The sequence below is a fragment of the Chionomys nivalis genome, chromosome 2 (genome assembly GCF_950005125.1).
Source record: "Chionomys nivalis chromosome 2, mChiNiv1.1, whole genome shotgun sequence".
NCBI classification, from domain to species: domain Eukaryota; kingdom Metazoa; phylum Chordata; class Mammalia; order Rodentia; family Cricetidae; genus Chionomys; species Chionomys nivalis.
The window spans coordinates 89,678,099-89,692,355 of record NC_080087.1 but is presented as its reverse complement, the minus strand read 5'-3'; the positions used below and the strand labels follow the sequence as shown (position 1 = coordinate 89,692,355).

The 14,257-nt window shown below is 35.8% G+C and overlaps 1 protein-coding gene across 1 annotated transcript in view; it reads left to right on the top strand.

Moving 5' to 3' along the window:
• Positions 1-13,885, top strand: part of LOC130869370 (zinc finger protein 431-like) — a 50,571-nt gene extending 36,686 nt beyond the window's left edge. The window contains exons 2-4 of the mRNA XM_057761397.1: positions 10,561-10,687; positions 10,885-10,945; positions 12,085-13,885. Of these exons, the coding sequence (XP_057617380.1) occupies positions 10,561-10,687; positions 10,885-10,945; positions 12,085-13,885 (1,989 nt within the window). The remainder of the gene's footprint in view (positions 1-10,560; positions 10,688-10,884; positions 10,946-12,084) is intronic.
• Positions 13,886-14,257: the final 372 nt, after the last annotated feature.

Below are 14,257 nucleotides of genomic sequence, written 5' to 3'. Positions count from 1 at the left end.
CTATACATTGCATCTTTAAATGAACTGAACTAATATAATACCTTAAACAAGAGCAGAGTTTCATTTAACAAAATTGACCTTAAATTTGTATCAATAGCCCAAGATCTAGACAAATACAAAGTATTATCTTTATATCATATCCCCTTTTAAATGTAAACAAACATTTATAAACAAGAATTGGGAATTTTGGAGTATTTCTCACCAAACTGCTTTCGGCTTTTTGTTGGACAAAGTATTTTTGAGTGTTCATGGAGACCTATCAGGGGATCCTGGTACATCAAACCACCTTATTCTGGGAGGAATCCACAGGTTCTCATCCTCTACAGAAACAAAAGCAGAACCTCTTTTCCAAAGTAACATATCCTTAGACCCAAATTTTGAAGTCAAGATACTTTTAAAGTATATGTGTTGGTTTGCCTTAGCAGCCCATACAATGAAAATGTCTCTCTGTGTTCATTCACAGTCAAAGAACTCAAAGAAAACACAATAATGCACTTAATCTAGACTCTCTGTGTGTTTCCCATCTTTATATGACTTACTTTTCTATACTCCTTTAATCTATGACTGTCTTCGGTCTCTGAAGCTTACATACATTTATACACTGTGACCCGTTTACAGTTCTTTTTAACTGAATCTGGCTTTTTTGCACATTTGTAATTATGTTTTGACCAGAAGCAGTTTTTAAAAAAATGCTGAACAGGTATGGCTAAAACCAACTCCTTAGGCCTGCCTGCTTGCTCTATTTAGTCCAATATGGCAGAGGTATCTTTACCGCCAACTCTGCAAGCTCTCTCTGCCTCAGCTCCAGAGACATGGCATGTTTATGTCTCCATTAAGCAATTTGTAACATGCTGCACACAGACTCCATTTAAGTGCAGTACCTCCCAAAAGAGTCAGAGCTATTTGTGCCAGCACAAACCAGGCAGTTCTTCCCTAAAGAAACTGTACATCCTTTGTTGCCAATGCTGAGTCAGAAAGACCTCTCTTATAGGAGCTGTGGCACCCTTGCTTGCTGCCAGCTAACAAAGCCCATCTGGAAAAATATGTGGCTACCAAGAAGTCTTGCTTAACTCTGTTCTTTTGTGTCTTAATTTGTTTTAACTCTCTCAGGTTTTATGTTGATGTAGTTGCCTCATTTTGGCACCATTTCATTGATGCAGGCTGTTTGTTTGTTTCCTGGATGGCCAGAAATAATTTCACAGAGACTATTCATTACAACACTGCTTGGCCAATAGCTTTGGCTTCTTATTAAGTAACACATCCTAAATTAATGCATGTCCATAAATCTGTGTATTGCCACATGGCTGTGGCCTACTGGTAAGGTTCCACCCGAACTCTGTCTCCTTTGGCAGCTAGATGGTGTCTCCCTGACTTTCCTTTTTTTACTTCTGTCTTGCTTGGAATTCCCACATTGTTCTATTATGTGCTGCCATAAGTCCAAAGTAAATTTTTGTATTAACCAATAGGAATAAAACATATTCGCAGCTTACAGAGGAAAATTCCACATCTTCCTGGAAGCTATAACTGTTGTGATCCTAGAAATTGCCATTATCTTCTGTTTTTGATAAATGAAAAGTCTGATTGTCCTCGTTAAAACAGTCACAACTTTGTCTTGCTGTAGCCTTTCCAGCCCAAGTCTGGCTTCATTCCTTGTCGCCCCATCAGGTAATCTTAGCTTGATACATAAGCACAGGTGCTTAGAAGACTTCATGAAAAATTTATCTAGAGATCATTTGTGTGATATTTTATCCTAATCTTTCTTATTCTCTCCATGTCTTGAGAAAGGGAATAAGTAGAATTAAAAATGAATAAACTGATTTCCTGTACAAAGTATTGCTTCCATTGGATGGTGATTACTGATGACTCATTCAGGTCTACAGTGAAAAAAATGAAGAAGAAAAAGACAACAAGTTTAGCTGCAAGTTTCTCTCCCATCTGCCAGCTCCCAAATCACCATTCAGAGGTTTATATTAATTGTAAATATTTGGCCAATGACTCAGACTATTACTGGCTAGCTCTTAACATTTAAATTAACCCATAACCCATAGTTTGTATAGATCTGTTTTCTTCATGATTCATGAGTTGTTACCTCACATCTTTTTCCTTCTGCGGCTCTTGGAGTCTCATTGAATTCTCGCTCTTTCTGTATCTGTTTGGATTTCCCAGCTAGCTATATTCTTCACTGTTGTAAGCCAAAACAACTTCATTCATTAACCAATAAAAGCAACACATATTCACAGCATACAGAAGGACATCCTACTTCAGAAAAAGTCTGTTTTGTTAAGAAAAACAATACTAGGTAGTTTCAGATGGCAATCTAGTGGTGAAAAAAAGGTGCACAGATTATCAAAGATTTTAGAACCATTAAAGGAAAGAACCTGGATGGGCATTTGAAGCCTAGGAATATGCTCCAAGTGTAAGACCGCATGTAGCTAAGCCCTTAATTCTTGGAAGAAGTACACAAAGTAATTCCTTGTCCCAGGAGCAACATCATTTAGGACTTGCAGCAAATTTGGTTCAAGCTTGGTAGAGTCTATCAAATCTTGGCAGGATTACCTATGTCATACTGATTCAGGAAACATGAAAGATGCAAAATATAAAGATCATGGATTCTTCTTTTGTGATCAGGCCATCATTATTTTACCCATCTATGTTTGGCAGAGTCAGAGCCCCAGTGAAGAAGACATTGTGAGGGTTCATTACATGAAGTGGTTGTTATGAAACTGGGTCACATTTCAGACCACAGTATGTTGAGATACCCAAGCTTTGGGACATCTGCCATGGAGAGCTGCATAGGAGTGTGCAAGTAGCAAGAGTGAGAAATGTGAGAGGTTGCAGGTATTGTGTGATATTTTGATCATATTTTGATTTTAAAAAAAGCATGTTTGTAGTCAGAGAACAGAGCTAGCTATTTACTGACAAAAGACACCATAGAGGTTTGGAGGACTGTGGATAGATAGAAGACAAGTAGTAAGGTTGGGCTGGGAGAGGATCTTGGCCTTTTGGGATAGAGGAATGGACGAGGAAGAGTCACTGGTGGCTTCTTCACTGTTTCTCTGATCTTTCAGGTTTTTACCCCTGATATCTGACTCCCAATTGTTATTGATAAAGATTAACTAGTTAATGTTTCATCTGGCCAGCTAAAAGATATGCTTAATAAACAGAAAGGGGTAATTAATACCCCTAGATATAGATTGTACAGTAGTTTATTAACTTTAATTTTTTAATGCTAATGAAAATGAAATGGCAGCTGTGGAGAAAGTGAAAAGTTATAACCTTTCATTTTTTTATTTAGACAAAAGGGGAAATATGGTGAAAAATTACATCTATTTATGCTGTGGAATATTTATTTAATGATGCAAGAGTGTGTTGCATTCTTTTATGTTGCATTTTTTAATTCTGTGAAGCTGTGATATTTGCCTGCTTAAAACACCTGATTGGTGTAATAAATATCTGAATGGCCAGTAGCTAGGCAGGAGAGGGATAGGTTGGGATGCCAGACAGAGAGAAGAAATAAAAGGAGAAAGAGAGAAGGATTGAGGACCAAGAAAAAAAGTGGATAATGTCAGGGACCAACTTCACATTCAACCACAGAGTAAGAAGTAAAGAAAGGTATATAGAATAAAGATAAAAGCCCAAAGGCAAAGGTAGATAGAATAATTTAACTTAAGAAAAGCTGACTAGAACCAAGCTAAGACTGGACATTCATAGGTAAAAATAATTTTTCATGTGATTTATTTGGGAGCTGGATGGTGGACTCCCAAAAGAGCCATAAAGTAAAAAAAAAAATGTAACTACAGGATGGATCATCTGTGTGTATATGCCCAAGACTGGTACAACAGCATCCAGGGGTAGATCTATTTCCAATTTTCTGAGGAACTTCCATCTTGATTTTCATTGTAGCTCTATAAGTTTGTAAAAGTATTTTCCCCATAGATAACCAGAGTGATATAGCTAAAGTGTTGCTCAGCTCATACCAGTCTATATTTTAAGAATTTTTCATTGACTTGAAATTATTAAGCCTGTTCATATCCCAATATACAAGTGGGGAGGCTCAGAACCAGCTGGTATTCCAGATTCAGGGGATCTGACATGACACCCTCTGTTCTTCTACACATGGAAGACATTCTTTCTCACACATAAACATACACAAAATGTGGGGATAGACTTCTTTTCAAGAATACTCTGCCTCATAAAACAATTAGAGCAAAACAAGCTGCTTTAGGTATATAATACAAATTATACACTTTTTTTTAATTTCTTATCTTGCATTTGGTTTGAGAAAGTTTTTATTACGTTATTCTGATACAGACTTACAGGCAATCTTCACTCATAGGAAAGAAAATGGTGCCTAAGTGATCTTAATCAATATAATTTTCTTTTTATAAGAGAATGGGATCCTTTTAGTAATCAAAACTGTTTTTTATAAAATTAAAACATAAGAAAGTTTTATGCAAATGTTCCAATTTGGTGGAACAGCTTTCCTCTCCCAATCCATTTTCTATTATCAGTAAAAGAGAGAACTAGAATGCACAGGATGACTACTGGCGAGTGATTTCTTGTTATTTAATTTTGGTTAGTGTCTTGTCATTCTTGTTTAAGGAACCATAATATGTGTTTGTAGGCCTGTCTTTGTGTCTTGTTTTGCTTATGATACCATATATGTTTTTATTTTATTAATTATTATTTAATTTTATTGTTGTTTCTCTAGAAAATGATAGATCTTCATCCTTCTTTTTCAGAAAATATACTATATTATGAAGTCACTGAGCATTTCTTGGTTTAGGAAGTTTCCATGCAGAGACAGTTTTAGTGTTCTCTTCTTGATCTTAGAGGCTTGCTTTTCCCATTTCTTGACCTATCTATGTTTTCCATTCTTTGTGTTTGTTATGGTTAATATATTGATTTTGTGTTTAAAAGAATCTTCTCATATATTATCATCTAAACCTTAATTAGCTTCAGCTGTCAGCATAATGTAGATTAGAGTCATCTGAGAGAACATCAATTGAGGCTTTTCCCAGATCAAAATTGCTACTTACTATTTTAGGGGGAAATTGTGTTGATTGGTGATTAATGTGGGAAGGCTCTTCTCTTTCCCTGATGGTGGAAGTCATCACAATAAGTAAGTGTGACTGAGAAGGATAAGAAAGCTTGCTGAATCTGAGAGAGTGACTAAGCAAGAAAGAAAGCCAGTAAATATTTTTTTCCTGGTGTCTCTTGTGGTCAGTTTTTAACTTGAGTTTCTATCCTAACCTTCCACAGCTGTGGGTTGTGACCTGGAAATATCAGTCAAACAAGCCTGTTTATTACCTTATATGCTTTTATTTAGAGAATGTAATCACAGCAAAAAATGATCATAATTAGGTCAAAATTTGATACACCCAAAGTGATTTTGTTGCTGGGTAGAATGTGGAAAGTTTGTCTTTTGGAGGAAAATTGAAAATATTAGGACTTTAGATGGCAAAAGCCACAGAAATCTGTACAAAGAGCTACTTAGCTAATCTTATAGGACTAGGAATATGGGGGTGTTGAAAGTAATGCACACAATGGAGCTGAGTTCACAGGATTTCATTGGGAAATAGACTTCACTAAAACTTATCTCTCGGCCATTTGTATAATATTTTCTTCCCAAAACATTCCAATTTTCTCCATTCCCTGAGATATTGAATAAGGACAAATTAAAAAGTAATCAGGTGCTTTCTTAGACAAATTATTGATTCTGTTGGGTGTTTATTACTAATGGTTTATTTAGGTCTACGGCAGAAAAAAAGAGTGCTGTAGAAAGAAATGAAAAGTCAGTTTTGTGGAGAAAAACAACACTCCCATTTATTCCCTATGCCTTCCAGCCCTTCTTAATCTTTTCTACCAAGCTATTGACTGTTCATTAGGCCAAACAGGTATTTTAGACCAGCCCAGTATCATATATTTAGAGAATTAAACAAATGCAACATAAAAGAGTGCATCACATATTTGCATCTTAAAACAATTGTTTCAAAACATAAACAAATATATCACATTTTACAATTATATTCCATAACAACCAGAGTCTTAATTTGATACAGCCTAGGGTGCATTTTGATACCACAAGATATTGAGATGCCTAAACTATAAACATCTTCTATGGAGAGCTCGCTGAATATAGGGAGTGGAAGTAACCAAGAAGAGCAATGTATGAGAAGATGCAGGGATAGGGCCATCTAAGCCCTTTGAAACTGAAGCCCTGTGCATCTGAGACAGAGCTACAAGTTTTGATGTTTGTCTTGCTATACTTCAGTCTTGCCTTAGTAAAATCTTCTCTCACTATGTCTCCATTTTTCTACTTTGGAGTGTGAATGATATTCTGTGCCATTGTATGTTGGAAAGATGTACTTGTTTTCTGATTTTTACAAGATTTTACTTACTGTGGGACAATGATCTTGTACCTTGTAAAGATTTGTCACTTGTATTGGTTTAATAAAATGCTGACTGACCAGTAACCAGGCAGGAAGGATAGGTGGGGTGATCAGAACAGGAGAATTCTGGTAAGAGGAAAGGCTCAGTCTACAGTCATCACCCAGATGCAGAGGAAACAAGATGAGAATGCCTCACTGATAAAAGGTACCAAACCATGTGGTTAACACAGATAAGAATTATGTACTAATGTAAGATGTAAGAATTAGTTAATAAGAAGCATTCAGTTTAGTGTCCCTCCCCTATCAAAGTAAGTTCTGTCCTATAGCTCTGCTATAGGCCCAAAGCAGTTCCTTTAGTAAACAATGATAATCACAGCATACAAAGGGGAATCGCACATCACCTCCCCTTTTCTGTTTAAATGAAAAGGAAGGTTTTAATTTTAACATAGTAAAATTACAAATAACAAAACAGGAATCATGAAAGAATTATAGTTATAATACTTATATCTATTTTATCTTTTATCATAACTAAGGAAAACTATAACTACAGCTATAAGTTCTTCAACTCCATCAAAGACCCCAAAAGGACATAATATTACCTAAGTAAACAGGAAATATATTGCAAGCAACTTCCAAATCTTGGACATCTTGATGCCTGGACAATCACCCAAAGTTCTTCTGCATTGTTGGGGCATCCAATTATTCAGCCCATAGTATCCATCAGATCTTTCCAGGAAGCAGAAAATTTAAAAACCTGTTCTGCATTGCAATAGAAAAGTCCATCAGTTTCTTTCTTCTCTGCCATACAAAATGTCCCACAGACTCTTTCATGAAACAGGAACCCCAAAGAACGATCTCACCTTCAAGCAAGTTCAGTAGTCATTTCTCTGTGGGTCCAACATATCCAGTTCATCAAGCAGTCCGGGCAAGAGTTGTTTCTTGCCCACATGGCTAACAAACTCTATAAAGAGCCTCTTCGATGCCCATCATCATCTTGCAGTAGATTGGTGCCACCAGGAGCAGATGTGTCTCATTGTCATGAAGGTCTTAAGCTCTTAAAACATTTTAAATGTCATATTCTGCAAGTCTTTGAAAGATTTGAAGAATCCCTATCTATCTGAAATACATCTCTGTACATCTAGAAAATCTAACTAACATGACTACAAACTTGACTATTACCATTATAGATGACTCTCTATTTACCTATATTTTTAATTATACATTACATTTTAAAATAAGCTGCACAATTACAATACCTTAATCAAGAGCAGAAATACATATAATAAAATTGACCTTAAATTTGTATCAATAGGCCAAGATCCATACCAATGCAAATTTCTATAGCATTTCCGCCTTTAAATGTAAACAAACATTTATGAACACTATTTGGGAATATGGGCAAATTTCTCTCCAAACTGCTTCCTGCTTTTTATTTGACAAAGTGACTTTTTGGGGGTGTTAACAGCGACCTTTTGGGCAGTCTTGATTTATCAAACCATATTAGTCTGGAAGGATTCCACAGGTTCTCATCCTCTCTGGAAACAAAAAAAAAAAACAATCTCTTTTTCAAAGCAACAAATCCTTGGACCCAAATTATGAAGACATGATACCTTTAAAGCATATATGTTGGTTACTTAGCTCCTTTACAGTCAAAAAATTCAAAGAAAACACAATAATATACACAATCCAGAAACTCTGTTTATAGTCTCTCTTTTTTTTTTTTTTTTTTTTTTTTGTTTTTCAAGACAGGGTTTATCTGTGGTTTTGGAGCCTGTCCTTGAACTGGCTCTTGTAGACCAGGCTGGTCTTGAACTCACAGATATCCGCCTGCCTCTGCCTCCCAAGTGCTGGAATTAAAGGCATACGCCATCACCGCCCGGCATTATATAGTCTATCTTTATGTGGCTTTTTTATTTTATTACTTTTTAATATTTATTTTATTCTATTTACTCCTTTAATTTAAGACTGAATGTACTCTGTCTCTTTAAAGACTTCATTTCACTTTTTATAAACTATTTACTTCATTTTATAACTCTCTATATCTTTCCTTCTCTCTCCCAAGCCTATGTACATTTTTTAAATATGCTGTGTCTCATTTAGAGGTCTTTTATGTATGAATCTGTCCTATTGTGTATCTGTAATTATTTACTGTTTAGGAGTGCTTCTTAAAATGCTAAGGACTTCTTATGAACTTAGGCTGTGCCATTGGTAGAGCAAGTACAGCCTGCCAGCTTGCTCCACCCAGTCCAACATAGCAGAGACATGTTTGCTGCCTCTGAGAGCCATGTACATTGCCCCATTTTTGGCACACAGGGGGTCTAAGTTGCCATTAGCAATCGGCTCACAGACACCATAGCTGGTCCTCCAGAAGAGTCAGAGTCTATGCTGGCAGCACGGCCCAGAATGCCCACATTTCAAAATGGCGCAGCTCTTTGATTTTTGATTTTGATTTTGTTTTCTACCTCTAAATCAGGAAAACCTCTCTTAAAGGAGCCACAGCATGTCATCAGTAAGCAAAGCACATCTGGGGAAATAAATGCAGCTAAACTTCATTTTTTAGTGTCTAGAATTCCATTCCAAGCTCTCTAAGATCTCTAAGATACTATAGCTCTGCTATAGTTCAAAGTAGTTACTTTATTATCCAATGATAATCGCAGCATACAGAGGGGAATCACACTGTATGAGTTTCTATAGCCTCAACCCATTTCCTGTTTTATGTGCCTACTGTATTGTGGTTGAATCTAATCAGTCAGGTTTCTTCTTTTGCTGTCATGACTTCCCCACCATTATGAACTCTATAAATAAATCACATAAGATTCAGTAGAATTAACTGCTATTTGGTGCTAAGGTGGTTTGGTAGTGTACTCTTTTCATTTTTGTTTTTTTTTTATATTTGAAGACAAGGTTTGTCTGTGTAGCCCTAGCTATCCTGAAAGTAGCTCTCTATATATACCATGATGGCTTCAAACTCAGAGACCCTCTCACTCTGACTTCCAAGTGCTGCAATTAAAGGTGGGCCAGCATTCTTGGCTTTTTTGTTTTTATATTGTTGTATGATGGTTTTGTTCCTATCATGCATGTGCTATTGTATGGAGCTTCACTCATATCTTGAATTTTAAAATTTTACAGAGTGTATCATTATGTTTCCCAGGATGGCATGTATAGGTGACATTAATACTGCCTTGCCTTCTTAGTCATTGGTCTGCAGGTGTATAACCTTCTTCCTACCTGTTTTTTAGCTTTGAATTTTTATTTTAAAAAAGAGATATTTTACCTGTTTGCATGGATATGCACCATGTGAGTACCTGGTTCTTATATTGCTCAAAAGATGGTACTAGAAACCCTGAACTTGGAATAATAGATAGTTATGATCCCCCATGAGCCCACCTATATGCAAGAGCAGGAGGACTCTGGACTGTTGAACCATCCTTCCTGCTCTGTGTTAATTATTTGTAACCAGCATATTAATTGCTATTGTTTTTATTTGTCCATTTGTAACTTTTAAAACACACAGTGCCTTTTAGTAAAACCTTATTTATGTTGCAGTTTAAATTGGGGCACTTCATGTTTCTGGTGAATGAATAAGGAGTTGAAGTAAATGCATAACTCTTTGTTGAAACTTCAGCAAAAATCTATGAGTTATTTCTACCTTTTATGTTTGTTTGATTATTTTTTTATGTGCAACAGGTATTTAATATGTATTTCTGGATTTCCTAGAAGTGATTGCATGGACTAGGCTTGTATTCAACTCAGACGCAGATAGAGAAATACATGCCTTTGCCTTCAGAGTGCAAGGATTAGAGGCATGATTCAATACATCCAACTTTTTTCATCTTATTTTTCTTTTTTGTAGTTAGAACATAATCATTCATACAATTTCTATTATCTGTACTCTGTACTGTTGATCTGTTTACATATCTTTTATTGTTGGTTAGTAGGCATTTCTCTTGCAAGGTGATATCCCATTCAAAGGGTTCAGATGTGACAGAGGTGAACCTCCTATTTCAGTTTGCTTCTAAAGTGATTCGGTGATTAAATTATGATGTCTATGTCATGGAATAAGTATGGAGAGCACCAGAATTATATGACTATACTGTCAAAGAAGTATATATATCAAAGTGTTGTCAAACTAGTGCTTTCTGTTGTACACATGTATGGGATATTTTAGAATGCAGTGACCTATGAAGACGTGCATGTCAACTTCACTTTGGAAGAATGGGCTTTGCTGAATCCTTCCCAGAAGAAACTCTACAAAGATGTGATGGGCGAGACCTATAGGAACCTCACTAGTATAGGTAAGACTGAATTATCTTTCAGGTTTCAAATACGGGGAACAACTGTTCATTGGCTAATGATGCTCTTTTGTAATTGATTGAGAAAGATGAATGGGGTAAATAAATCAGGCATGGTTGTAAGATTTGCTTCAACTGGTAACTAAATTTTTTACAATTTTTAATATATAACATGAATTTTTCTGGCACTATATTTTTAGGATACAGTTGGGAATACCATAATATTGAAGAACATTGTCAATGTTCTAGAAGACATGAAAGGTAATTTTCATGTATAACCTGATACAAATGTACCTCTGCAAATTTTGTAATGTATCCTATATGTTTTAGGAAAAACAACAGTGTAAATAATAAAGTGCATTGATGTTTATAAAATTCTCACAAAATCACATACCTTAATTTCAGATAGGTAAACTGCACTTGTAAGTCATTCTTTTAAGAAAGAACTCAAGGAAACAATGTCTTAACCTATATTACCATTTGAATCATAATACAATGAGAGCTATGCTGCAAAATTGCCAATTTATTTATTTCATATTATTCATACTATAAAAGATATACATGTTGAAAAGATGAGAAGTATATCTCTAAAATTCTCTACTACACTAATAGTCCATAGAAAGTGTAGTTTAACCCATATACTTCTTAAGTTTAATGAGGGGGCAGTTACAGTTATGAATCAAGGGGCCGCTGTTGTGGAGAGGCCTTAATCCAGAAACTACAAGTCTATGATGACAGAAAGTCAAACTGTGTGAACTCAATGTGGAAACATTATATTTGTTATTGTTCCTTTATTAGGTATATTATACATTACTTTGAATACAAGCCACGTGAGTCAAGGGATGTGAAAAGATACAGCATACCTCTCTCTCTAAGAAAAGATAGAAGATATGTAGCAGTCCCCATGCTGAGTATACTTGTTGAATTTGATATATGAGTATACAAATAATTGGTTTTCTACTCTCATTGTTAATATATCAATAAGCTCACATTTCAGAAAAGTACCATGAGTACTAGGACTGTGTAAATACTTTTGTTTATCATAGTTCATTAGCAAATATGGTATCACTCACAGTATTGAAAACTTTATGAATCCAGTAAGAGTGGGAAAGCTCTGAGTTTTTTTCCAGTTCTCTTCAAATACATGATAATTCTCATACGGAAAAAAAGATTCTGTAAATTTGAACCATGTAATAAAGGCTGTTATCAGTTATCTTCCAAGATGTAAAGCAAGCCTTAATGTAGGGGAAAACAATATTGTAAACATGGTGATAAAACCTTAATATATAATTTCTCTTTATAATAGGAGTAAATTGTAAAAATTAATATGTACAGATAAAAAAAATTCAACAATGTATTAAATGTAGTAATTCTTTTCATATGTAACATTATCGTTGTAGGCATGAAACAAGTCAAACTAGAGAGAAAACTTCTGCATATACTCAATGTGTTAAAGATTTTCAGTGTGACAGTCATCTTCACAGGTATGAAAAAGCACATATTAGATTGAAACCCTATGAAGAAAATGAGTGTGGTAAAGCCTTTTCACATCACAGTCATCTTCAAATGCGTAAAAGAACATACACTGGAGAGAAAACCTATGAATATAATCAATTTGGTAAAACCTTTGCACATCACAGTCATTGTCAAAGGCATAAAAGAACACATACTGGAGAGAAGCCCTATGAATGTAATCACTGTGGTAAAGCCTTTGCATGTCACAGTTATCTCCAAAGACATAAACGAACCCATACTGGAGAGAAACCCAATGAATGTAATCACTGTGGTAAAGCCTTTGCACGCCACAGTAATCTTCAAAGGCATGAAAGAAGCCATACTGGAGAGAAACCCTATGAATGTAATCAGTGTGGTAAAGCCTTTGCTTGTCACAGTAATCTCCGAAGACATAAAAGAAGCCATACTGGAGAGAAACCCTATGAATGTAATCACTGTGGTAAAGCCTTTGCACAACACAGTCATCTACAACGTCATGAAAGAAGCCATACTGGAGAGAAGCCCTATGAATGTAATCACTGTGGTAAAGTCTTTGCATGCCACAGTTATCTCCAAAGACATAAAAGAACCCATACTGGAGAGAAACCCTATGAATGTAGTCAGTGTGGTAGAGCCTTTGCATTCCACAGTCATCTACAAGTTCATGAAAGAAGCCATACTGGAGAGAAGCCCTATAAATGTAATCACTGTGGTAAAGCCTTTGCTCAACACAGTATTCTAATAATTCATGAAAGAAGACATACTGGAGAGAAGCCCTATAAATGGAATCACTGTGATAAAGCCTTTGCACATAAGGGTGATCTACAAAGGCATAAAAGTACCCATACTGGAGAGAAACCCTATAAATGTAATCAATGTGGTAAAGCCTTTTCATGTCACAGTTACCGTCAAAGGCATAGAAGAAGTCATACTGGAGAGAAGCCCCATGAATGTAATCAGTGTGGTAAAGGCTTTACTCGTCACAGTAGTCTCCAAAGACATAAAAGAAGCCATACTGGAGAGAAACCCTATGAATGTAATCACTGTGGTAAAGCCTTTTCATGCCACCGTAATCTACGAATACATAAAAGAATCCATACTGGAGAGAAACCCTATGAATGTATTCACTGTGGTAAAGCCTTTGCACAGAACAGTAATCTACAAATTCATGAAAGATACCATACTGGAGAGAAGCCCTATGAATGTAATCAGTGTGGTAAAGCCTTTGCACAGAACAGTCATCTACAAATTCATGAAAGAAGCCATACTGGAGAGAAACCCTATGAATGTAATCACTGTGGTAAAGCCTTTGCACAGAACAGTCATCTACAAAGACATAAAAGAAGCCATACTGGAGAGAAGCCCTATGAATGTAATCAGTGTAGTAAAGCCTTTGCATGCCACGGTAATCTACAAAGACATAAAAGAAGCCATACTGGAGAGAAACCCTATGAATGTATTCACTGTGGTAAAGCCTTTGCACAGAAGAGTAATCTACAAATTCATGAAAGAAACCATACTGGAGAGAAGCCCTATGAATGTAATCAGTGTGGTAAAGCCTTTGCACAGAACAGTCATCTACAAATTCATGAAAGAAGCCATACTGGAGAGAAACCCTATGAATGTAATCACTGTGGTAAAGCCTTTGCACAGAACAGTCATCTACAAATTCACGAAAGAAGTCATACTGGAGAGAAGCCCTATTAATGTAATCAGTGTGGTAAAGCCTTCGCATGTCACAGTATTCTCCAAAGACATAATAAAAACACATACTGGAGAAAAACCCTATGAATGTAATCACTGTGGTAAAGACTTTGCATGTCACTGTAGTCTCCGAAAATATAAAAGAAACCCATAGTGGAGAGAAACATTATGACTGTAATTAGTGTGGTAACACTTTGTTTATCACAGTCATCTTCAAACACATGAACTAACACATGCTGGAGAGAAACCCTGTGATGTAATGAGTGTGGTAAAGCCTTTTCACTTCACAGTATTCTTTAAATGAATGAAAGATCACACACTGGACATAAACTCTATGAATATATCCAGTGTGGTAAAGCATTTGCATGTATGAAT